The sequence below is a fragment of the Sorex fumeus genome, unplaced genomic scaffold, assembly GCF_029834395.1.
Source record: "Sorex fumeus unplaced genomic scaffold, SorFum_2.1 ptg000006l, whole genome shotgun sequence".
Classification (NCBI taxonomy): domain Eukaryota; kingdom Metazoa; phylum Chordata; class Mammalia; order Eulipotyphla; family Soricidae; genus Sorex; species Sorex fumeus.
The window spans coordinates 6,430,233-6,454,613 of record NW_026606063.1 but is presented as its reverse complement, the minus strand read 5'-3'; the positions used below and the strand labels follow the sequence as shown (position 1 = coordinate 6,454,613).

General features: G+C 58.6%; 1 protein-coding gene across 1 annotated transcript; it reads right to left on the bottom strand.

Annotated features, from left to right (window-relative positions):
* Nucleotides 1-360: 360 nt before the first annotated feature.
* On the bottom strand, nt 361-23,612 carry EHD3 (EH domain containing 3). The gene is made up of 6 exons (XM_056125314.1): nt 23,276-23,612; nt 14,918-15,094; nt 12,021-12,118; nt 4,444-4,856; nt 3,623-3,787; nt 361-2,324 (listed from the first exon to the last, which is right to left on the bottom strand). The coding sequence occupies exons 1-6, from the start codon at nt 23,500-23,502 to the stop codon at nt 1,797-1,799; spliced, it is 1,608 nt and encodes a 535-aa protein (XP_055981289.1). The 5' UTR covers nt 23,503-23,612; the 3' UTR covers nt 361-1,796.
* Nucleotides 23,613-24,381: the final 769 nt, after the last annotated feature.

Genomic DNA, 24,381 nt, shown 5'->3' with positions numbered 1-24,381 from the left:
GGGCTCTTGGACACCCCCTTCTCAAGTACACAGATGGCAGCTGCCTCCCTCTGCCTCCTGCAACTCAAAGCAGGTCTCTCTGCCAAACTGGCCATCTGGGGAGGTGTAGCAGGTTCCTATGCATTGTCTTGACCTTGATTTGCCCTTGGCGCTGAGGCAAAAGGCTAGAAGCTTGGAGACAAAGTGTACAGGTCCCCTAGGTTGGCCTGCAGGAGCCTCGGACCCAAGGGATACGATTTGCAAATGGAAAAGTGGCCGTGGGCAGCCCCGTCTGAGGCCAGAGGCCACCAGGAGCAACGAGAAGGACCCAACCCCACTCCGACACCCCACCTCCAAGTGAAGTTCTGGCCAAACGACACCAAAGGCTAAATGTGCTATATTAAGAGAGTGCTCTGGACAGACAGCGGGGATAACGGTGGCACTGGAGATGGAACACCAGCTATGTGGTCTGCAGCCACATATAAAACACCTCAGTGGGCTTCCTCACCGGGGCAGGGCCAGGACGACAAGAAGCCACGGCCGGACACTGGTGGACAGGGCCCAGCCGGGTGAGAACCCGCAGGGGCTCACCCCTCCCCAGTCGGCCCTGTGAGAGTCAGTCCCGCTCCGAGTCGCGGCTGCAGGTGGCTGGGCTGAGGCAGGCTGCGGAGTGCGGGCGGGGCTGGAGAGTGGCCCACTCACCACGATGCGCTGTCTTCTGTGATTTGGGGACAGGCCACTGAGCCAGAAGGCACGGTTTGCTTCTGTGATGTGACAGATGGTCCCGCTGCTGGCCCCACACACGCTGGCTGGCCATCCCACCTCGGCAGCCAGCTCTGTGAGGCTGGACGGGGCTTTTGTGTCACAGGGGAGCAAGGCTGGAGCTGGGCACGCAAGGGCACGGCTGGGGGGAGGCCCTGGGGTCGATGGAATCCGCACCCCATCACGGTGACCTCGGTGACTGTGGAGAGGTCACCTGAACGTCTCTGCCTCTCAGCTCTCCATCTGCAAAGCTGAGGGGGGTCAGAGCCATGTGGGATCACGGACGCTCATCCAGGCATCAGGCCAAGGGAAACGTGACCCTCAGATGCCGGGCCATCAGCGCCTGGACCGGCTCTGTGTGAAGACACCAGGCTATTATTTGCTTGCTCTCCCACAGAAAGATTTTTCTCAGTTCTCTTTGGTTCAGGGCATTTTTTTTTCCCTTGTTCTTTTTTCCTGGGATGTGAAGTGCAGACCAAGTTCAAAGCTAGGCCGTCCTGGAAGAACAGAGCCTCAGCTCAACAGGACAGAGCTCCGGAGCTGGTCCCTGGAAGATGCTTCCCTCCCCTCTCTCCTCCCTCCAGGGCTGCCCTCACCCTGGCCTCCCTCATGGCCCTCTCCTGGCCCTCTCCTAGCGGGGGAGTCGATTTCAATTTCACATTAGGGAGCCAAGCACTGAAAACAAAGGGAATTGCCTAAGAGGTGACATGCCTTTTCCATCTGCTCTGAGCGTGGGTTTGGAGCCCACAGGGGACCTAGAGCTGGGCGCCCTGGGAGGGTGTGAACAGTCTCTGGCAGTAAGAGGTGGGAGGAAGCAGAGGGTGCAGGGCTGGGCTCCAGGGGGACGCCTATATTCCCCCTCCCTCCCTGCATGGAGGATGTGTAGAAGCTTCCAGAGAGTAATCAGGGCCTCTGGAGACCCATCTTTGCAGGGCAGTTTGGAAAAGGCGTGTACGTGTGGGCACATGTGCGTGTGCGTGTGTATGTGTGTGGGTGTGTGTGTGTGTGCTTCTCCCAGCTCCTGCCACTCTGGACTCCAGCGCCCCCATCACCCCTCAGTCGGCAACTTTCCTCTTGGATGGGGGCAGGAGGTGAGCGGGCAGCTCATTGGGCAGCTCGTGGCCCTCTAGCTTGACCTTGATGAGGTGATTGGCCAGCGCAAACTCCTCGTCGTCCAGCATGCCGTCCTTGTCAATGTCGGCCAGCTTCCAGATCTTCCCCAGCACGCTGTTGGGCAGCTTGGAGCGCACCATCTCCTTCTTGGCGTTGGCGCCAGTGATCTTGCCGTCCACCGGGGACAGCGTGTAGAAGATCTCATCGTACATGGGCTTGTCCCTGGCCACCACCCACTCGGCGTCGTCGATGCCCTCGCCGGCCCCCTCCCCGTAGCCGTGCCCGAAGGGGCCTTGCAGGGTTCCATCGAAGGCGCCGCCCTTCACCATCTGCACGGGCCGCTGCATCTCCTCCTGCCGCACCAGCACCATGAGCTGGGCGATGTCGTGGGCCAGCATGTCGTCCACCACCTCCAGCAGCTTGGTCTTCAGGGGCTGGAACTTGCTGAAGTCCTGGGCCTGCAGCTGGTCCTGGGAAGAGGGTGAGAGAGGGAGGCGAGGTCAGAGAAGCTGGGAAGGAGAGGACTTGGTGGGGGGTCTGGGAGTCGGAGAGGGAAAGTCGTTTTCTAGCAACTTGTGGATATTCCCAGCTCGGGGTGTGGCCATGGAGCTGATTTCCAATGCCTAGCAACGTAGGCGGGTGTTTCTGGGAGACAGGGAGACGGTTGTGGGCACTGATGGTTGCGCCCACGCAAGGGTATGAGTCTCTTAGTCCTGCTCCCTGTCACGTTGAAAGTAAACTGCTCCCTTTCTCTTGCCGAGTGTGGTTGCAGAACGTCCAGTTCTTTCCAGGCATGTCCTGTGGGTCTCTGCTCTCCTCTGAGTTCCACTGGGAACCCGTGGACATGACTGATGTCCCCCCTCACCAGGGCTCTTTGGAAGGCACGACCCGACCCCAATCAGGGAAGGGGAATGGGAGGCCTAGGTCACTCACCCCAAGCAGGAGAGGCCAGTGTCCCCCCCCCAAAATCCATGTTCCTTTGGCCAGGGAGATCGCGGACTTCAGGAGGGGCATTTTCCTACACTGCTCCTCGGGACACCACAGATGTGGCCAGGAATGTGGCTCTGTCACAGCACCCTATCCTGGCCTGCCCAAGCACCCAAACAGGCTCTCCGTGCCCAATCTGGCACCCTGAACGCTCCTCTCCTGCTTAGTCTCTGCAGGGATCCTGCCCTGGCTCTGACCACCACAGGGACGGAGCTGGCCCAAGGCCAGCACCCCGGAGAGTGTCTCAGGGACCACAGTGCCCAGAGCTCACTGCAGAGTTCTGGACCTCCTGGAGCGAGTGTGATGGGGCACAGCGAGGGAACTCTCACACCTCTCGCAGGCTGCTCACATCTGCGAGCACATGGGCTCCACTTTTGCCCAGGGCCCCCTGTAAAATGAGTTAGCAGAGCTAAGAAGAGAGACAAAGGCCCAGGGACCAACTGAGGAGAGACGGATGAAAGTGAGGTGCTGATGCTCCAAAGGGGTCCTCCAGTTGTTCCCCTATCACTGTGTGCCACAGATCACCCCATGACAGAAGGAGACATTAGAAGGTGATCCAAGTCAGGCCCAAGGGAGACCCCACATGCCTTCAGGGGGTCCTGGCATGAGTGCAGGAAGGGCGACAGGCCAAAACGTGGGCACTCCTATTTATACCCGCTCTCCCTGGCTCATTGGCAGGGGCCCGTGGTTGTCCAGTACAACGACTGACCCAGGCTGGCCCATGGGCCCGGGATCAAGTGGGGTTTCCTTGCCGGGCACCCCAAGGCAGCCGCTAGCCCACCTGCATCCTCTTCAGGTTGGGGAAGTCCCCCGGTGAGATCTGGTGCTCCCGCTCGATGCGGCCATAGATGTCAGCCAGGTTGTTCACCAGCTCCTTCTTCTTGTTGTCCTTCCCAAACACCGAGGGCATCTCCTTCTTCAGAGAGCTGATGATATAGGCATGGACCTGGACAGGGGCGGGGGCACCCTCAGCTCGAGGCCCTCCCTTCCTCCCTCCTTCCCTGCCTCCTCCTCCCCCCAGCACCCCCATCTTCTGTCTGACTTCTAAAACATCCCTCCCCCGCTGGGACACCCACAGGGCCCAGAGGCTGTGGGCACCGGCAGAGCAATGGGACGCCAGTGTGGGTGAGGATGGGGTTACTGTTCTGGTCACCTGGGATGGGGGCATCAGGCCCCCCAAGCAGGCATTTGACAATCTTCCTCCCAGCCTCCAGCCCTCTCAAAGGCCAGCTGTGGGACCCAGGACCTTGCTGGGAGGGTCAGGGGTGGAGTGGGCCTTCGTCAGCCATCCATGGCCTGGCCTGCTGACCACAACGGCCAGCCCAGCCAGATCCTAGAGTTGCCAGAGTTGGCAGAGCTGACCCCCTGACCCAAGGCAGGGACCCAGGGCCTTTCCGGGAGGGTCTGGGGTGAAGTGGGCCTTCGTCAGCCATCCGTGGCCTGGCCTGCTGACCACAACGGCCAGCCCAGCCAGATCCCAGAGTTGCCGGAGTTGGCAGAGCTGACCCCCTGACCCAAGGCTCCAGAACATTATTGTGCCGGCAGGTGGCAGCCCCCCATCCCCACACACCCCAACGGGCTCCAAGCCCCGAGTGGCCTCACCTTGGCCAGCCTGGCCCTCTTGATGAGGTCGTTGAGCTTGCGCAGGGCAGCGTTTCGGGGCAGGCTCTGGATATCCCTGAACAGGTCCTGCTCCTCGGCCTCGAAGAGCTTGCGGTTGTCGGGGATGAGCAGCGGGTGGGACCAGAAGGAGCCGATGTAGACGCGGATGACCTCGGGGGTGTTGACGATCTTGCCCAGCGACCACATGAGGGCGCCGTACACCCGCATCAGCTGCTGCGTCTCGATCTGGTCCGCCTTGTTCAGCACCACCCGCATCTTGTCCTCGTGGTTCTTGAGCGCCTTGATGACCTCGGAGAACTCGTCCGAGATGTCCAGCTTGTGGGCGTCGAACAGCAGGATGATGCGGTCCACCCGCTCGGCGAACCACTCCAGCACGGCCGCGAAGTCGTAGCCTGTGGACAGGGATGGTCAGGGCGGGGGGCTGGGCCTTGGCGGGGCAGTCGCTGGGCTCCAAGCCCACCCTCTCCTCGCTTCCACAGTTTAGCTTCCAGCAAGCCACTTGATGCTTTTTGTTTGTTTTTGTTTTTTTTTGGGTCACACCCGGCAATGCACAGGGGTTACTCCTGGCTCTGCACTCAGGAATCACTCCTGGCGATACTCAGGGGACCATATGGGATGCTGGGAATCGAACCTGGGTTGGTCGCGTGCAAAGCAAACGCCCTCCCCGCTGTGCTATTGCTCCAGCCCCAGCCACTTGATGTTTTTTTTTTTTTAAATCAGTTTTGCATTTCTAAGTGGGAATAATGATAGCTTCTGTTCTGCAGAATCCGAGGAGCTCAGGACATCAAAATCCGTAATAACTGCTCAGCAAACGCCATGATTCTGACTAACACCACTATTTGCACCGAGTGCCCCACCATACTACCCCCACCTCCACCCTGCCGCCCCCAGCCAGGGCTCTGCTGGAAAAGAAAGAAACCCACTGGAATAGAGACCCAGAAAATCTTCACAGGGCCCGAAACGGGAGCTCCTGCGAGTTTTTCAGAGAGGGACAGCGTGTCAGGGAAGAGAGCTGAGATTCCTCTGATCGCAGCTGACTTGTTCTCACACCTGTGGTCTGGAGATCACTTCTTTCTTTGGGGCGCAGGTGGTCAACTGCAACTCCCTAGCCCGTCTCTAAACTGTTTTTTTTTTTTTTTCTGGAGAACGCGACCATTCGTCTGGTTTCCTGGCATGAGTGGCTTCAGGTGGGACTGACTCCGGAAGTGAGATCGAATCTGGGCTCTACTTAGCCCCCCTGCCAAGAGGGCTGGGCTGGAAAGTTTGGAGGGAATTGCATATCATCCTCCTCCCTGCGGAGAGCTCACTACTAGCTGTGGGAGTAAGGCTCAGAGAGGTAACGCGACTTACTCAGGTACACGCAATCAGTAGCGCTGGGGTGAGAATTGAGTGTTGGGTCTTTCCAGTGTTATACGGGCTCCAGGCCTGGCTCCTAGACCTCCCCCTGCCCACTTTCCCAGTGCCCACGTCCCATGCCCACCCACGTCCCTTCCCAGCACCTGCTCTCCAGGGTGCATTTCTCTCTCCAACGTGCATTTCTCACATCCACCCAGAGGCCCACCCACAGTGCTCACCCCTATGCTCCAAGCTAGGAAGCTTCCTGGACTCTGGTCCTGTAACCGACTCCCTGGGGATCCGGATGTCCTTGCCACCCACAGTCCGAGGGAGAAGCAGCAGTTCCCGAGGTTGGGGAAGGGGGGGCGGGGTTGAGGCTAAGGTAGGGGAGTCAGACCAGGCCTTGCAGTCAGGTCCCCTGGAGGGTCTGCTGGGCCCCCTTATTGGGGGCTCAGGTCACATTAGGACGCGACTCATGTTTAAGGCCCCCTGGAGAGGACAAGCAGCTGACAGTGAAGGGGCCAGGGTGGGTGCACCTCTCTCTGCTTCCTGCCCACCGTGCTCCCGCTGCTCCTCCCCCCTGCATTGATAACTTTCTCCCTCTCTGGGAATTTACCCTTTACATTTGAGAAATGTTGTGCAATTATTTCCCCTCAAGTTCTTCCTGGAACTCCAACTGTTTCCCTAGACTAATCCTTTTCATTTTTTTTTTAAATTTTCATTAGTGAAACACCATGAGGTACAGATGTAGACTTACAAATTTTTGTGCTTGGCACTCTAGGGGTAAAGGCAGCTCAGATGGAGAAGGGAGCACTAAATAAAGGGTGCTGGGAAGATCCACCCAGGACGGGAGATGCGTGCTGAAAGTAGTCTATAGACCGAACATGATTGCCACCCAATGTCTCTTCTGCAAACCACGGCACCCAAAAGGAGAGAACAAAAGGGAGTGCCCTGCCACAGAGGCAAGGTGGGATGGGGGATGGAGGGTGGGGGGTTGGGAGGGATACTGGGATTGGTAGGGGTGGAGAATGGGCACTGGTGGTGGGATGGGTACTCGATCATTGTATAACTGAAACTCAAGCACAAAAACTTATAAGTCTACAACTGTATCTCATGGTGTTTCACTAATAAAAAAATAAAATAAAATAAAATAAAATGCATAGGCTAGAACCTACATTAAAAAAAATTGTGCTTGGGTTTCAGTTATACAATGATCGGGTACCCATCCCTCCACCAGTGCCCATTCTCCACCACCACGGATCCCAGTATCCCTCCCACCCCCCGATCCCCCCCATCCCACCCTGCCTCTGTGGCAGGGCATTCCCTTTTGTTCTCTCTCTCCTTTTGGGTGCTGTGTGTACCCCTCTTTTCATTCAGAGACTGTGCCGACTCCTCACCATACAGGCCAAAGTCAGTGCTCCCAGGGCGAGTGTGGCCCGCCTAGCCTGTCACACAAGGGAAGCACACCTGTGAGCTCAGAGGTCTGGGCTCAGAGCCGCAGCCCGTGCAGGGTCGCGGTGGGGTTGGAATGAGAGGGGGTTGCCACTGGCACTCCACACTCTAGGGAGAGGTGTCGCCCCACCTGGAGGGGTCACCCCTGGCCCAGAGAGGTCAGAGCAGGGGGGGTGGCGGAGTGTTCAGAGCTTCCCTGTTCAGTCCGCAGTGCTCTGGGAGGGGTCAGCAAGGGTACAGATGCAGACACCGGGCAGGACAAAAGGCCCGAGACAGGGCCAGCTCCTGGGGCTTCACCCACCTGGGCTTTGGGACCCTTTTCCAAGGTGCCATGAGCATCAACATCTCCGGCTCCTCAAGCATCTACTTCTGCTTGTGCTGGGGTCCTTGGCCAGCGGCTCCACATTTGGCTGTGGGTGCAGGAGTCAGAGCACCTGCTGGGGCCTGCCTCCCCGCCGCCAGCTACTGGGAATGGGGCTCCAGGGGGCAGTGGGGCAGTGCCCGTGTTCCCTCGGGGGCCAAAGGAATGGAGTGCTCCTCCCCCACTCATTCTCTGGGACCCCAGGCAGGCGGGCACCTCATCTCCCAGCTGTACACTGATTTTCCGATTCCACAAGGGGGTCCAACTCGTGCCGGGGGTGGTCTACACCATCTGGAGGTCAGTCCTCACTGGGGGAGTAGCACCCCGGGACAGGCCCTGGGCCCTCGCTGGTCCTGGGCACGGTTCTGAGAGCCTCAACAGGGTGGAGCAGGTGGGCCCGCACGTGGGCTCCGCAGATGAGCTAAGGGATCAGGGAGGAGGAGAAGGTGGGGAAGGCTGGGTGGAACATTCTGGAACTAGGAATTAGTGGTGGTACTGCCTTTCCTGGAATTTCCTCCAATGAGCCCTGGGCTCTCAGGGACACCTGAAGGGACCTGGGCGCCCTCCAGCGCCCCCAGATTCGACCTCACCCCTGTCCCTGGTGCCAGCAGACTAGAAAGAACACATTTCTCTCTTTTTTTTTTTTTTTTTGCTTTTTGGGTCATACCTGGTGATGCTCAGGGGTTCCTCCTGGCTCTGCACTCAGGAATTACCCCTGGCAGTGCTCAAGGGACCATATGGGATGCTGGGAATCGAATTTGGGTCAGTGAGCGTGCAAGGCAAATGCCCTACCCGCTGTGCTATCACTCCAGCCCCAAAAGAACACATTTCTAAGCCACACCAGGCAGAAGGAAGGAAGTAATGAGACAGACAAGACACGTGTGTGCGTGCTCTCTCTCTCTCTCATACACACACACACACACACACACACACACACACACACACACACACACAGCCCTGTTACGAGCAGGCAAGGGTGTGGCCTAATCTCCACCCTCATGTCCGAGGCTCAGTTACTTGTCCCGAGGATGCTCCTTACTCCCACATGGATGCAGTGCTGGTCTGGAGCACCTAGCGTGGGTGCAGGACCACCCCAGGGCCCCTAGGTCTGAGCCCTTGAGATGCCGGTCGCCGTGTTTCCTCCTGAGTGGCCTTAGGTTGGGCTGAGGCCCCTGGCAGGCGGGAGGTAGGGCCCTTCCCTCTCAGTGAACTGCTCCTCACCCCGCAGGCACCCCGGGGGTGCTGGGTGGGAATCCTCCCGAGAGGACTTGGTTTCCCTTTCCGGAGCTGTGGACTCCGGTGCTCCTTCCCAGTAATGAGCCAGACGCATCCTGTCCCTGCCAGGACTCGCCCCCCTGCCCTCTGTCCGCCAGCAGCAGCTGAGCCCACCCTGCGGCAAGCTCCTGGCATCCACCTCCTGAGCTCAGTTACCCCAGGTGAGGCCCATCAGCCCTGCACCTGGCAGGAGGGCTCCACCCTGACCCAGGGCTTACTTGCCGGCTCCCTCCTCGGACCCCTGCGCTGGGAAGCAGTTTGCTGCCCAGAATGTGACAGCTGGGTTCCCCCCTCCCATCCCCCATGGGTCTGGGCCGATCTGCACACAGTGACCTCTCTGGCTCCTGTGATTCTGGATATAGCACAAGACCCAGTGAGCAGGTTTCAGGGTCCGCTGGCTTCAGCCCAGGGCCCCCGTCCACCCTGAAGTGCAGCAGGAACGGGTGAAAGGTCCTGTCCTGCCGGGCCGGCTGTGTTAGGGAGAAGCACCAGTGGACTGTGATGTAGGCAGGAAGCCCTGAGAGCGTACTGGGTGTGAGGCAGACGAAGCACAAACCACACACTATGCATTGCAGTTGTGAAGCACAAACCACACACTGGTATGCGTGCAGGGCTGAACCACAAACCGTGAACTAGTAGGTGTGCAGGGAGGAATCACAAACCAGGCACTTGTGCAGATGCCTCCGAGGCAGGACGGGGAGGAGCTGAGTCCGGGCAGCCTCTGACACTGCACGCTTTGATGCCCTCCAATACACACCTGTGTTTCCCCCACCCCCCACCCCCTCCCCTGAGCTTAGCACAGCCCTGGAGCACAGCCACTCCACACTGGGACCCGGCTCCCGCCCCTGACTACACACGTGGTCTTTCCAGCAGCTGGCGTTTCGGTCTGCAGCTGCGTGATGCAGAGCATGAAGGCATGAAGGGGCCAGGGTCGGCGGCACTTCTCCCATTGCTGGGGAGTTCTGGGGCTCAGTGTGGGCTGGGAGGGAAGGGGCGAGGGTGGGAAGGGAATTCAGGCAGCCTTCTTGTTCAAAGAAAGCAGAGGAGAAGGCTGAGGAATGGAAGCAGCGCTGAAGAGGGCAGGAGGCCAGGCCAAGGGTCTGCCCCCTGCTGATGCACAGGGTGAGCACTGCAAAAGTGCAAGGATGCCCGATCACAAAGGTTCCGGGGGCTCCAGTGGGCGGCCAGCTGGAGGGCACTCGCTGGCTCTGACTCAGCATAACAGGGCTTCCGGCTCGAAGGCCATGAGGCATAAAATGGGCACTGAAGCCCCTGGCCATATGGGGGGGGGACACTGAGACTCGGGGAGAAATGTGGCCCATCCTCCACCGTGGCACATCGCCCTGGAAACCCCCGGAAGCTGCAGCCCTTTCCAGACCATCGCCAGCTGCACTGGCTTTGGGGAGAGCAGACTGAGGAGCTCCACAGCCTCTGCTGGAGGTCACAGGACACTGGAGACTCAGCCCGGACTGAAGTCCTGGGGGCGGGAGAGGGAGGACAGGAGAGAAGCACCAGTGAGGACAGAGGGGGACTGGTTAGAAGGGGCTAGAGAGAAGAGGACAGGTTAGAGAGAGGGACTAGTTAGGAGAGATGCAACTGGTTAGAAGGCAGGAACTAGACAGGAGAGATGGAAATGGGTAGAAAGGACTAGTTAAGAGGACAGTTTAGAAAAGAGGGGCTAGTTAGGAGAGAGGGGACTGGTTAGAAGGGACTAGTTAGGAGTGAGAAGAGACTAGTTAGGAGAGAGGACAGTTTAGAAGAGAGGGGACTAGTTAGGAGAGATGCAACTGGTTAGAAGGCAGGGACTAGTCAGGAGAGAGGGAAATGGTTAGAAGGGACTAGTTAGAATAGAGAGGGCAGTTTAGAAGAGAGGGACTAGTTAGGAGAGAGGGACTGGTTAGAAGAGACTAGTTAAGAGTTAGAAGGGACTAGTTAGGAGAGAGAATAGTTTAGTAGTTTAGAAGAGCGGGACTAGTTAGGAGGGAGGGAATTGGTTAAAAGAGAGGGACTAATTAGGAGAGAGGGAAATGGTTAGAAGAGAGGGACTAGTCAGGAAAGAGATAGTTAGAAGGGACTAGTTAGGAGTTAGAAGGGACTAGTTAGAAGAGAGGAGAGTTTACAGAGAGGGACTAGTTAGGAGAGAGGGGACTGGTTAGAAAAGAGGGACTAGTTAGGAGAGATACAACTGTTAGAAGGCAGGGACTAGTCAGGAGAGAGGGAGATGGTTAGAAGGGACTAGTTAGGATAGAGAGGGTAGTTTAGAAAAGAGGGACTAGTTAGGAGAGAGGGGACTGGTTAGAAGAGACTAGTTAGGAGTTAGAAGGGACTAGTTAGGAGAGAGGACAGTTCAGAAGAGAGGGACTAGTTAGGAGAGCGGGGAGTGGCTCCTGTCACCCGCCAACACAGACCACAGGGGCCTGGATGTCTGTCGGGGTAAGGAGCAGCTGGCCACCTGGGTGGTTGGTGGCAAGTTCTGGGCACTGCCCAAGTCACCCTTGCCAAGGTGCCCTCCCAGAGGCTGGACTGTGAGTGCGGACTTGGCTAGGCCCCAGCGCCGGCACTGCGGCTCCAGCCTTGGCGCTGTGGGTCATCCTGGCAGGGAGGGCAGGGGCAGGGGCAGGAGAGACGGGGGCAAAAGCGCCAGGAGCAGTGGCTTGTCAACCGCTCTATGGCGCGTTCATCCAGGCCTTTGAGCCGGTGAGCCTGGGCGGGGACGGTGACGTTGCTCCGCGCCTCCCAGTGAGAACTTCCCCACTGACTCTCTTCCTCCTCAAACAACGCCGAAGGCAGGGACAACGACCTCCCCACGTCTATCTGAACCTGCCCCAGGTCCCTCCCCTAAGAGGCGGCAGAGGTGGGCTGAGAGCTCGTCCCTGTGGGCCACCGTCCTTCCAGGCCAGTGTGGAGAGGGCAGCTCTCCACATGCTGGACAGGGCCTCAGTGGCCTTGGGAGCACCCAGGGTCCAGCCCAGGACAGGCGTCCCTGGGGGACGGGTGAAGAGAGTCTGCCCTGGGCTCCATTCGGCAGGGAAGCCGACTGTGACACCAGCCGACTCCTGAGCAGGTCCTGCTGGGAAAGCCAGAGAAGCCCCCAGGAAGGGCAGAGCTGGAAGCCAGCGCGCGTGGCACTTACCTCGGCTGATGCGCTGCTTCTCCCCGGAGAGGATCCCTGGCGTGTCGATGACACTGATGCTCTCCAGCACGGGGTTGGGCAGCTGCGCGCACACGAATCTGGCGGGCGAGAAGGCAGCTGGGATCCAGCACTCACAGCACATGGAGTCCTCACTTGGAGGAGAATCCACTGGGGGGTCCCAGTTCCCATGCTCGTGTGCCCCCCACGGTGGGGCCACCGAGGTATCCTGACTTGATCCCAGTTGGGACCACCAGTCCGGGGAGGTCAGGTAAAGGGCTCAGGAGACCCGAGTGAAGAATTGCACCCAGGCCTGGCTTCCTGGAGGAGGTGGCCCTGCACCTAGCTTTGAAATACAGATATGGCTCCTAATATTTGACAGGGTCACGGGTTAGGTGTTATGTGGGAGTAGGGGTTCAGGTGAGGTTTGAGGTGCAGATTTGTGCCGACTGTGAAAATAAGAGGAAGGGTGAGTGGCTGGGGGTGTGAACTGGTCAGAGAGGCTGGAGCTGGTTCTGAGACAAGATCTGACCCCCCTAGAGGAAGAAAGGTTTCGCCCTACAGACCTGCTCCAGGCAGGGGCAGCAGCCTGGACCAATGCCCGCTGCCAAGGCTGGCATCCACTGCCCAGAGCCCAGGCCAGTAGGGCAGCTGTCTGCTTAAAAGGAAGGCGAATTTTGTCCCAGAAAGGCTGGGAGGGATCCGGTGAAACACTGACACAGCCAGAGCCGGAGACAGGCTACGAAGCACCAGGTCTTCTGGACAACCTGGTGCAGGCCAGGCAGGGTCACCTCTGCAGGACTGTCCTTCTCTTCCAGACACTGCCACAACTCGATGTTCCCTAAGCCCCACTCCCACAGCCTCAGCCACGTCAGGGGCTGGAGGGGGGTGCCTTCCCTGTGCACCTCAGTGACCCTGTCCCCACCCGAATGAACTATGTCCTGGGAACCAAGGGCAGGGGCCACGCGCTCAGCCTGGGACTGTCTTTCCATGGTATCTGCAGATAAAGCAGAGCACGGAAGGGCTGTCGGTCATCAGGGGAGAGGAAGATGATCGGATGGGAAAGAGAAGGGTTTTGACCTGGCACAGACCAGACCCCCCCCCCCCGCCCCCCTGCCCCCCCCCCCCCCGCCCAAGCCTCACACACACCTCCAGCCTTTGAGAGACTTGAAAAGAGAGTTGGCGAGTGCGGCTGGGTTTACTGGCCCAGGAACGGCACCTGGCAGCCGCGGTGAGTACGTCACCTCTCTCCTGGCTATCTGCAGTGACAGGAAGGACACCCTGCATGCTATTATTATCGCCTCGACACGGTGACTTTAAGAGGGCCTGGCCCTGCTTTGGTTCTTCCAGTGACCCCTGGGATTCTCCTCCCTTCACCAGGAAGGTCCTCATCGAGACCTCCCCCCCAGGTGGGTGAACGCTCCTGAGCTGACACAGTTCCCTCGAACACTTGTGTCCAACATCAAATTCATCCCCTGCAATTCTCCCTGGCCCCTGATGTCTGTTTCTCCGCTGCTGACTCACTGTCTCCATGTTCTCTCCCCGTCCACGCCTTCCCTCTGCCTCCGGGCCCCAGACTGCTCCTTGACCCCAGTCCCTCCCGCATCTTCAGGCCTCTGCTGAGGCACCACCACCTCGAGGATGCAAGACAGCCTCCTCACCACCTGCAGTTAATCTTGGGTTCTCTTGTTTGCTCCCATTTCCCGAGGCCTCCCTCTCTCCAGGCCCATTTCCTGAGATCCCCGGGCACGGCGGCTTTGGGGACTCCCTGCCCACAGGCCACTCCACGTGTGGTTCACTTGGTCTTTCCCATCCCTGTTCTTTGCCCCATCATCCCAGGCCACAGTGCCTTGACCCCCACGGAGGACTGCAGGAACCAAATGAAACATGCAGACTCATAACCCACAAAGTCACACTCCTTAATGGAAACTAGGACCAGGCACTTAAGTCTGCTACTCATAAGCTCCTCCTTCCCCTCAGTGCACTGGATGTAAGTATTGCTATCCACCCATTTCACAGAAAGGGAAAGTGAGGCACAAACATCCACGCAGCTGCCCAGTAGGATTTCAACACACATGTCAAGTATTTAACCTTTATTACTCTGAGTCTTTAAGTTTTATTTAACTTTATTACTTTATTCACCTTTATTAATAAACCTTTTTTTTAATAAACCCTTACTATTAATAAACCTTTATTATTTAACCTTCATTCCTCTGGGTATTTAACCTTCATGCAAAAGACCTCCTCTGAAAGGAAGAAGAGAAGCTGAATCTCAGGACCATTCATGCACGGGCGCGATGAGGCTGGCCTGCACCTGCATTCAACAGAGGAGCCGTGGGCAGGCCCATATCTATCTGCCAACCTGACTGAATTTCGCTCTTTTTTAATTTAAAAAAAAAAGAGCGTTTGTGTGTGGCACTGGACATCAAACCCAGGGCCTCACACTTGCTTGGTAGCTGCTCTTGGTCTCTATTATTTCCTGTCCTCTCGAGCTCCACTCAAATCATCAAGGTGACCTGCGGTCCTTTAGGCCAGACAGGAGAAGTGACCTGTCCAAGGTCGCATGTCAATTGTCAGGAAAGTCAGAGGTGGCCTTTGGGGCCTCAGTGCCTAAACCCTGGACTTCCCGACCCCTCCTCCCCTCGCCCCTCCCCAATAAAGCAACCTGCCGAATCCAAACCAAGGCAGAGGAACTAGGAGCATCCCTGCCGCTAGGGAAGGGGGCAGATTAGGGGGCATGACTCTACTGTGTGACTGGTCATCAGCCCACCACCGACGGCTCACGTCTCCCTCATCAGAGCTGACCGATTCCAACTTCCGGCCAGAAGGGACAACACACCGCTGGCTTGCGTGTGTGGCGCAGACCCCGGCCAGGCCCAGTGGGCCCACCCCACACTCACCTGTTCAGAAAGGCATTGCCGAAGGCGTTGAGCTTCCGGAAGGGCTTCTTAGGGTCCACGACCAGGGCATTGCCGGGGACGATGCCCTCCACGTCTCCCTGCATGACCGCGATGAAGGAGTCGGTGGTGGGCTCTGGCCCGATCCGCATGCCTGGAAAGTCCTGTTCCAGCAGGTACCTGGCGAAGGGAGTACAGCCACACTGCAGCGGGGCCCGTGGCAAAGCCCAATCTTGCCCCCACAGGCCAGTGATAACGCAGCCAGAGCAGGTGCAGAGGTGGGGGGCGGTGGGGGCACTGCTTGACCCCCGGGGGAATCAGGAGGGAGGTGGCTGAGCGCATGTTTTTCAAACTGGATGCCTGAGTTCTATCCCCCAGCACCTTAGAGTTCCCTGAGCACTTCTGGGAGGGATACCTGAGCACCAAAGCAGGAGTACCACGCCAAGAATAGCCTCTGAGCACCACCAAATGTGGGCCAGAAACCAAAACCAAAAACATCACCAAATATCAAATGCATCTATTTTTTTTTCTTTATCTTTTTGCCTGAGTATCTCGTTTGCACGGCAAAGCCTGGCAAGCTCCCCGTGACGTACTCGATATGCCCAAACACAGTAACAACAAAGTCTCAAAATGGAGACGTTACTGGGCCCGCTCGAGAAAAATCGATGAACAACGGGAGGACAGTGACAGTGACAGATCTTTTTGCTTCTGTGAACGAGGGCGTGGGGTTGGAGGACAAGGGTGGGAAGATGGTATAGCAGTGAGGGCGCTTGCCTTGCATGCAGCTGACCTAGTGCGAACCCCCAGTACCCAGAGCTCTGCCAGGAACCATCCCAGAGTCAGTACCATTGGGTGTGATCCCCCAAATACACCCTCTCCTACATACACCAGTAAAAGGACAAGTACCTTCGGAGCTCAGAATAAAGCAGGGGCAGAAACAGGCTAACAGAAAGCACTGGAGGGCACCTGGGTTGGCACTGGCCAGAGAGGAACCCGTAGGGCCCAGGCCAAAACCAGGAAGGAGAAGTGAAGGGAGGGTTTGGGTGGAGAGAGAGTCAGTGGGTAGGGCACTAGATTTGCATACGGTTGACCAGGCATCCCGGATGGTCCCATGAGCACTGCCAGGAATAATTCCTGAGTGCAGAGGCAGAAGCAACTCCAAAGCATCACTAGGTGTGGCCCAAAAACACAAGACTGTGGGGCTGGAGCAATAGCACGGCGGGTAGGGCATTTGCCTTGCACGCGGCCAACCGGGGTTCGATTCCCAGCATCCCATATGGTCCCCCGAGCACCTCCAGGAGTGATTCCTGAGTGCAAAGCCAGGAGTAACCCCTGAGCATCGCCGGGTCTGACCCAAAAAGCAAAAAAAAAATAACAATAATAATAATAATTAAAAAATAAATTAAAAAAATAAAGTTTAAAAACAACAACAATAAAAAAAAAAACAAGACTGGGGATGGGACCTCGGCATATGCTGGAAAACCCCCTCGCCTGAGGCCCACACTTAAGCTCAGAGGGAATCAAGCCAGGGGTCTTTAGGAGAGAAGCTGGGTTGGAGGCTCAGCTGGGAAGGACCCCCCAAAAGCTTCCAGTATTCAGCTTGGCTCTGGGCTCTCTGTGTGAGCCCCCCTAGACTCTGGTTGATGGGGTCTGTCGCTCCCTGGCCCCATCCTGGTCCTGAAGCGCTCACTCAGGTCCTTCTCAGGACCACCCTGCATCAGGACCCCTCCCTGCACCTCAGGGTAGTCAGAAACGCCTCACGCAGGAAGCAGGCAGAGAGGGGCTGCATGGACATCTCCAAGTCTAGCAGGCCAGAGAGGAACTGGACTTCCCCAGCCTGCGGGCCTGAGTGGGCAGCACTGGCACTTCCGAATGTGACTTCTCGTATCCCAGGGCCAGGGTCAAACACAGGCTCTGCGAGGCGTAGGTGCTTAGGGCTGTCAAGAGCGCATGGAATCTGTTCAGGGGCTTGGAGACAGGGCATGAATGCGTGGGTCAGATGTGCTGTGAGAACAGAACCCAGGCCAAGGCCAGCGTAGTGCTGTGCACACGGTGGAGGCTTAACGGAGACCCTCCCCTTTTCTCCCCTCCCTGGGGCTCCCAGTCTCTCGGGTTAGAGAAACCAGTTCCAGCCACACCAGTCCCCCTGCCTCTCTGGGGAGGCCTGAGAAGTCACGTGGGGAGCAGAAAGCATCGCCCAAACTCCAGTGTGCAGAGGCTAAGGTTTCTTCATCCCTTCCAAGCCCAAGTGCCGGCGTTCGAGATGGTCGTGCAGGAAGGAAATTCTGCCTCGGCACCCAGACCCCTGGAGGGAGAGGCACACGGCCCAAGCAGCTGGGACCTGTCCTCTGCTGCAGGGCCCTGGGGCAGCAGCTCCTCCCTGCCTCCCTGGGGAGGCAGCCCTTGGCAACCCTCCTAGGAACCTGCAGCAGACGACGAACGGCTCAGCACTTCCGGAAGGAGCAATCGAGATGCAGACGGAAACCCAGTAAACGTCCAGCCTCCACCTGGTCCCTGGGGAGCAGAGCTAATCTGCAGGGCTGCATCCTTCCACCCCTTCCTCTGCGAGGCTGGGAGCCCCTTTTTCAGGCCCTCAGAGCAGAGGGCAGTGAAGGGTGCGGAGAAGGTCATGCCTCTCCACCCAGGGTACTGCAGGTACCTGGCGGTATCCATCCTTGCCTTGGCCTCCAGCTCCACCCGCGGGGACCAGCTAGTGCCTGTCACCTCAGGAGCCAAGACGGGGAGCTGGCCGGGTCGGGAGGGAGAAGTTGGGTTTCGGTGGCATAAACCAGGACCTGGCCCGCCAATCCACCTTGGCCCAGCGCGTTGGGCATTGAGCAGAGCAGGGGCTGCGTGCAGAACCCGCTGGCTCTGTGAGGACAGTCCTGGGCTCCGGAGCTGCGGGGCCTGACTGCCCGAGAAGCTGGCTCTTGGGCGACCAGCATCTGTCTCAGCACCTCCCCCAGGCCACGTGATGGGCTTGGTGAGGTGGCAGTGGGGTGCTACAAACCTCCCAGGGACAGCAGAAAGAAACAACCCAAGGATGCCTGCCTGGCCTGAACAGCCCCAAGCAGCAGGGACGGGTCCTCGGGGGAGATGCTCTGTGCCCACTGCACCCAGGGGCGGCCCACATGCCCAGCCTGAGTGACCATGCACTCTGCACCCTGGTTCACCCCACGTGACAGGAACCAGCCAGGCACGAGTGGCTCTGTGGAACTAACTCAGGCTAATGAAGTCACCATCAAGTGCGGGAGACACTGGCCTGGGTAAGCACTCAGTGAGGTTGGGGAGCATCTTAGCGCCCCAAGACCTCCGTACAGGACCCCACTGTGTCCAGGAAGGGCCCAGAGCTCCCTTCCCGCCCTGCCAGGGAAAGCACAGGTGGCAGAGCTGTCGGACGCAGATCTGACCACAGCAGACACCAAGCCCAGCTCATTGACCCAGCCTTCTCCAAGTCCCTGCCCGCAGTGGGCGCCCCCAGGAATGGGAGGGGAGGAGGTGGCCGAGGCATTGGTCAGGCCCGTGGCCACCTACTTCCTGCCTGGGAGGTGACACCAAGCCACAGGTGGTCCAAGTTCAGGGTCACAGGGAAATGTGGCAGGATTGCCACCTCCCGAAATGTAGAGAGGATTCGGGCGGACCCCCTCGTCCCTTGCCATCGCCGGCAAAACAAATCAGAATGGAGCCCTCAAGGAGGAAGGAGGAAGTGCGGAGCAATTCTGTGTTTTCTCAAGAGGATTAGCATGGTCTTCTGAAGCCAACCATTTCAAAACAGTTCCCTCCTGCGTTGCGTCCTGTTCAGCTGGCGCCCCGCAAGTGTGGTCTGTGTCACTCGTGGCCTCAGCACCCAGGGGGAAAGGAAGGAGCCCCAAGATGCAGCTAGGCTGCCACCGACGCCCATCTCAGCCCCGGCTAGGCTGATCAACCCAGGGCGACGGGCAGAGGGACATGGGACCAAGGGACAGGGACAGTCCTGCCACAGCAGGGGTCCCTGGTGAGGAGCCGCAGGAATGTCCGCTCAATGGCCCCTGGAAGTGTGGCTCCGCCCACTGTCTCAGGTCCCGTGCTGTATGGAATGGGCCAATCCGTGGTTTGAGGATGCTCCGAGGGTCCCCAGGGAAGACTGAGCTGATCCTGGGGGTCTGGAAAAGCAGTGGTCCCCGCTCCAAGGGAAGAGTCAGGGCTCCCGCCCAGAGCAAATCGGGTCTCCATCAGCCCGCGCCCCTCCCCCGAGGCCCAGGTGGCTTCCTTCCCGCCTTCCCCAAGCCTAAGGTGACCCCCTCACCCCCACCCCCACCTGATGCTCAGGTGTTTACCTCCAGCACACGCCCAAGTCCAGGCCAGGCTGCCACCCCAGGGTCGCTCCTACCAGACAAGGCATCATTGTCTTTCTGAGCCTGGGGTCTAACTGGGTTCACACGACCGCACTCACCCTGCTGGTCACACATGGATTTCAGGAGGCCCTGGGGTACCCTACAGCCACCGACGGAGGAACAGATGAGAGATCTTACAGCCGAGACTGGGACGCTGAGCCCAGAGGCAAAGGAGTCTGGTGGCCATGCGCTCACCTGACCCTCCCCATACACCCTGCACCCCTTGTGAGTGGTATACAAGGGTTACCCCCCTCACCACACTCCCACCCCGAGAAATACTGCTCTGGCCACTGGAAGGGGTTCCCGGGAACCCCTTCTTGAGTGGGGAGGCCCCGGGGGCATGCTGGGATGAGGCGTGGACAGTGGATTGCCCAGCGTGGCAGCAGGTGAAGCCACAGGCAAATGCTGTGTCGCCACCAGGGAGGAGGAAGAAGCCAGGACGTAGAAAAGGTGGTTGGGAGTGCCACACACCCCGCCAACCTCACCACACACTCCCATGTCAGAGTCCAGCTGCAGGCCCAGAGTCTGTCTGGAGCCTCCGGAGAAGACACGAAGAAGACACAAGGGGTAGCTAAGCTGTGGCCGCCCCAGCCCCCACCCAAACCCTCCTCTGCCTCATGGCCCAGAGGGGCTCCTCTCCCACCTGCGGGCACCCGGCCTCCGTCAGCCAGGCCAGGAGGGGACCGTGCCAGGCCTGAAGGATACAGGGCCGCTGTCCTCATCCGAGGACGGCCATGTCGGGGGGCAGCCACCGGCCCACTCAGTTTATTTTATTATTCAGGGCTGCTGGGCTCCAGGCCAGGGAAGTTATTTCAGGCAGAGATCATAGCGCATTAATTCGTGATGAGAAGAATGTCCTTTGCTGCGTGTTCTTCCTGAAACCCGTCCATGGCCTGGGAGAACGCAGAGACTGAGGAGGCAGAAAGCCAAGGGCTGTGGAATGAAGGGGTCAGTCTCTGCTCCCCGAGGGAAAGCATTCGGCAGGCTCAGGAGTGGGAGAGGATTCGCCTCAGGGCAGGAAGCAGGGATGGGGGGGGCGGACAGCCCCCAGCACTTCCTAAAGGGCAGACCCCAGGTCCCCCCCAGACAGGAGGCTACATAGCCTAATTTAGTGAAAGCTCTTCTGAAAGGCAACCTTCGGGCCAGAGAGACGGTACAGAGGTAGGACACCTGACAGTCAAGAGAGTTTGATCCCAAGTACCCGACATGGTCCCCTAAACAAAGAATGATTCCTGAGCACAGAGTCAAGAGCAAGCCCTGAGAATGCCTTACAGTTCAAAAACAAAATAAAAGAAGAAAAAAGAGAGAGAGAGAGAGAGAGAGAGAGAGAGAGAGAAGGACTGAAGCAATAGCACAGCAGGTAGGGCATTTGCCTTGCACGCGGCTGACCCGGGTTCGATTCCCAGCATCCCATATAGTCCCCTGAGCACCGCCACCGGTAATTCCTGAGTGCAGAAACAGAAGTAAGCCCTGTGTATCGCTGGGTGTGCCCAAAAAGAAAAAAATATTTGGAGAGAGAGAGAGAAATTCAACACCAAGAATAAAAAAAGTTAAAAAATGAAAAACAAATCGAACCCCGCTCTGGTAACCTTTGGCTTCGCGTGTGCATTTCTGGGAATCTGCGAGAACAGGACAGCATGTAGGGAAATTGGGACAGAGATGTTCCGAGGGCTACTCATGGGCACAAAACAAAAGTTAAAGAAAAATATCAACAACCTAAGACGTTCCATGGGCTGGGATGAGTAACAGCATGGGCGGTTGTTCACGGCTCTCAGGACTGAGGCTGACAAAGGTCTTGAGAGTAACTAACTCGGGCTGTTAGTTAAACTGCCTTAGCACACAAGGTACGCTGGGCATGGGCGCAGCTGCGGTGTTATCCATGATCCAAAAGCACCGGGAAGATAAATATCTATGATACCTGGGATGGTGTCTCATGAGCTGAGGGCATGGGGCAGGGACTTCTATTTTCTTCTTTAAATTGATTCTTGTTTGCATTTTCCAAATTAGAAAAAAAAAATATGATGGCTGGTGGTTGCAGAGGGGGAACTCAGACGGAGTTCGTGAGGAATCATGAAAATGTGTCATTTTGTGTTCAGGGTTCCTGGGGCCTCCCCTCACCCCCTCTGCCCTGCTGGGTGCCTCCCGTTCAGAGGAGGTGGCTTGTACTTGGAGGATGAGAGAGCGCAGGGATCTGTTTCTCCCTGACTTCCTGCCGCCTGCTGATAAGGAATAATCTGGGGCAGCAAGGCTCTGCCTCTGTTTTAGATCCTGTTAACTCCCAGGACACACAGGCCAGCGTCTCTGCCGGGAGGCGTTTGAACCTGCCTGCTTGGGCACTTGTTCTCGGGCCCCTCAGAGACCCTCCTGGGCTGAGAGCCAGGAAGGGGGTCGCCAGGGAGCTAAGCCTCTCCGCTCCAAAGAACACTCTCCAAGAGGTGCCGCGGGATGTGTGGGGTTCGCTCGTGCCCAGGTTGGGAGATTACCGCCTTCCCAAAGAAGCCCCTTTCCGACGCCAGGTGGGTTAGAAGTCCTTCGCCGGCAACACGAGTTCAATAAAACAAGGGAGATGGATTAGCTCAGAACTTTCGCCCAGACGCCCAAGGAAACTCTGGGACTCCAAGATAATAAGCCAATGTGGGATGAATAGGCATTTTTTTTCTTTCTTTTTTACAGGGAAGGGTTAAGTTAAGAAGCAGTTAAGCTAGAAGCGGCGCCAAGGGGCCCTGCAGTCCTGACAATACGACGATCTGGCAATCGGAGCCTGAGTCAACAGGCCTACCTCCCCTCCCTTCAGAAATCCTGCAGTCTCAAAACTGCTGAGCGGAGACTCTTCACCCACAAGGACAAGGGAGAGCTCCTGTCCTGACACGACAGGGCAGCCCGGTGCCCACAGAAGGTTGGGGCTGGCGGCTCCCGGACACCAGATGTACACCTAGACCTTCAGTCACCAGCCCCACTCCGCCCCTCTCCCATCACCCGGGGTCTGTGGTCTGCTCAGTGAGGGGCCAGGAGAAAGGCTGAAACTTCCCGCAGGAGCTGAGCAGGGGAGAGAGAGGAGGTTGGTGGGCAGAGGGGCTGCAGCCCCCTTTGACTCCACACAGAGGCCCCGGGCAACCACCAAGGTCAAAGGATCTAAAAAGGAAGGCTGAGATTTGGGGGAGAAGGCATCTCCTCGCACCGGGGTACCGTCCGTTCACCTCTCTCCATGCCTGAGAGACAAGCTGACATCCCGAGCCTTCCTCCAGCCCAAGGCTTCTGTCATTAAGGGAACGATGACTCACACTCCAAGTCACAGGCATGTGGCCAAGCCTCTCTGGCCAAGCATCACGGTCCTGCATCCCGGCCGGCCTCCACCCAGTTACTTACAAGGCTTCGAGACATCCATTTAAACTGTCTCGGCTATGGCACCTGCCACGCTAAGGGACTAGAGGAGGAAATCACCAGTGCTGGCCACCGCTAAAGGACACTGAGCCTTTAATCTCACAAAACAAAATGAACAACCCCCCCCCCCCCAAAAAAAAAAAACAAGGGAAAAAGAAGGGAGCTGCCTGCTTCCAGATAAGGCTTTTCTAGCCAGTCTCCAAGGACTACCAGAGGGGGGGGTCTGCCCACAAGGGGGTAACAGAGAAGGGGCTTGGGGCCACCCGGTCCGCAGCCCCTCTCCCCCAAAGGGAGTGGCTGGGCACTTTCCAGGCAAGGGAAGAGGTCGGAGCACCCAAGGGTGTGTCCCTAAAATCAGCCGCAGGAGCTCCCCTGGCCACTAAGCAGCTTTGACGCTGGCGAGGGTCTCAGTTGCACCGCCCCGACCCTGAAGTTGAGCCTCCCAAGTGAGCACCAAAGGCAAAGAGAGAAGGGCGCAGGAGGGGAACGGGTCGGGGGACCCCCATGCACCGACCCAGCTCTCACCAGTGCTGCAGGCGAAGCCAAGGGGAAGAGAGGGGGGGGGGGAGTGCGCCCAGGGGAGGGGGGGTGCGCAGGGCCGGCTCACCTGATGAAGGTGGTCTTCCCGGTGCTGTACTGGCCCACCAGCAGGACCATGGGCTTGTTGTCGAAATCCGCATCCTCCAGCGCGGGCGAGTGGAACTCGTGGAAGCGGTAATGCTCCTCCAGGGGCAGCAGCTTGGTCTTGTAGAGCTTTCGGAGCCCGTCGCTCACCGTCTGGAAGACCTCGGGGTCCTTCCTGCGGCGGTCGTCGGAGCCCAGCCAGCTGAACATCGCCGCCGCCCAGGGGGGCCGGGGCCCCGCGCGTCGGGCGCCGCTTCACGCGCGCGCGGGGCGCGGCCGCATCCCGGCCCGGGGATCCCGCGGCGGCGGCGGCGGTGGTGGTGGTGGTAGTGGGGGTCGGGGGGAAGGCGCGCTCCTGGGGTCCCCACCCGGACCCCCGGGTCTCCTCCAGCAGCTCCCCGGCTCGGCGCGTTGGGGGTGGGGGGTCGCAATCCCCACAGTCACACCTGCCGCGGCGTGGGCCGCCCCCCCTCCCCACGTCGCGGGGTCGCGATCGGGAGTCCCGGCTCGTGAAACGGAGGCCGCCGGGGATGGGCGCCACCGCCCGGGAGGCTGGACCCGGAGCCGATGCCCCGCGTGTGCACCGCGCGCTGCTGCTGCTGCTGCTGCTGCGGCCGCGGGTGCGGGCTTAAATGCTCGGGCTGCAGGAAGCGGCGGGCGGAGGAAGTGCCCGAGTACTGGCAAGGCGGCCCATGGGGCTCGGCGGGCGAAGCCGCCCTGGGCGCCGCCATGTTTATGGGCAGGCGCGCGCCCCGACCCTCCTGCCGCCGGGGACGCTCCCCGGGTCAGCCCAGCCGCGCCCGCCGAGCTCCCGGCCGGGCGCAGCGCCCTCGCCGGGTACCGGGTGGGTGGCGGGGCTGCGAAGAATCGCGACTCTCCTTTTTTGTTGTTGTTGTTGGCAAGATCTTTTGCCTTGATGAGTGACTGAGTCCAATTCCTTAGAAGGTCAGAAGGTGGGCTGGTGGGGGTGGGGGGTGGCGGTGGGGTTTGGGGGGAGGGGCTGTACTCTAGTTAAGGTGTAAGGAGAGTCCCGGATCAGGTCACAGCAAATGACACTGTGACTAACACTTTGACCGTTACGGCTCATCC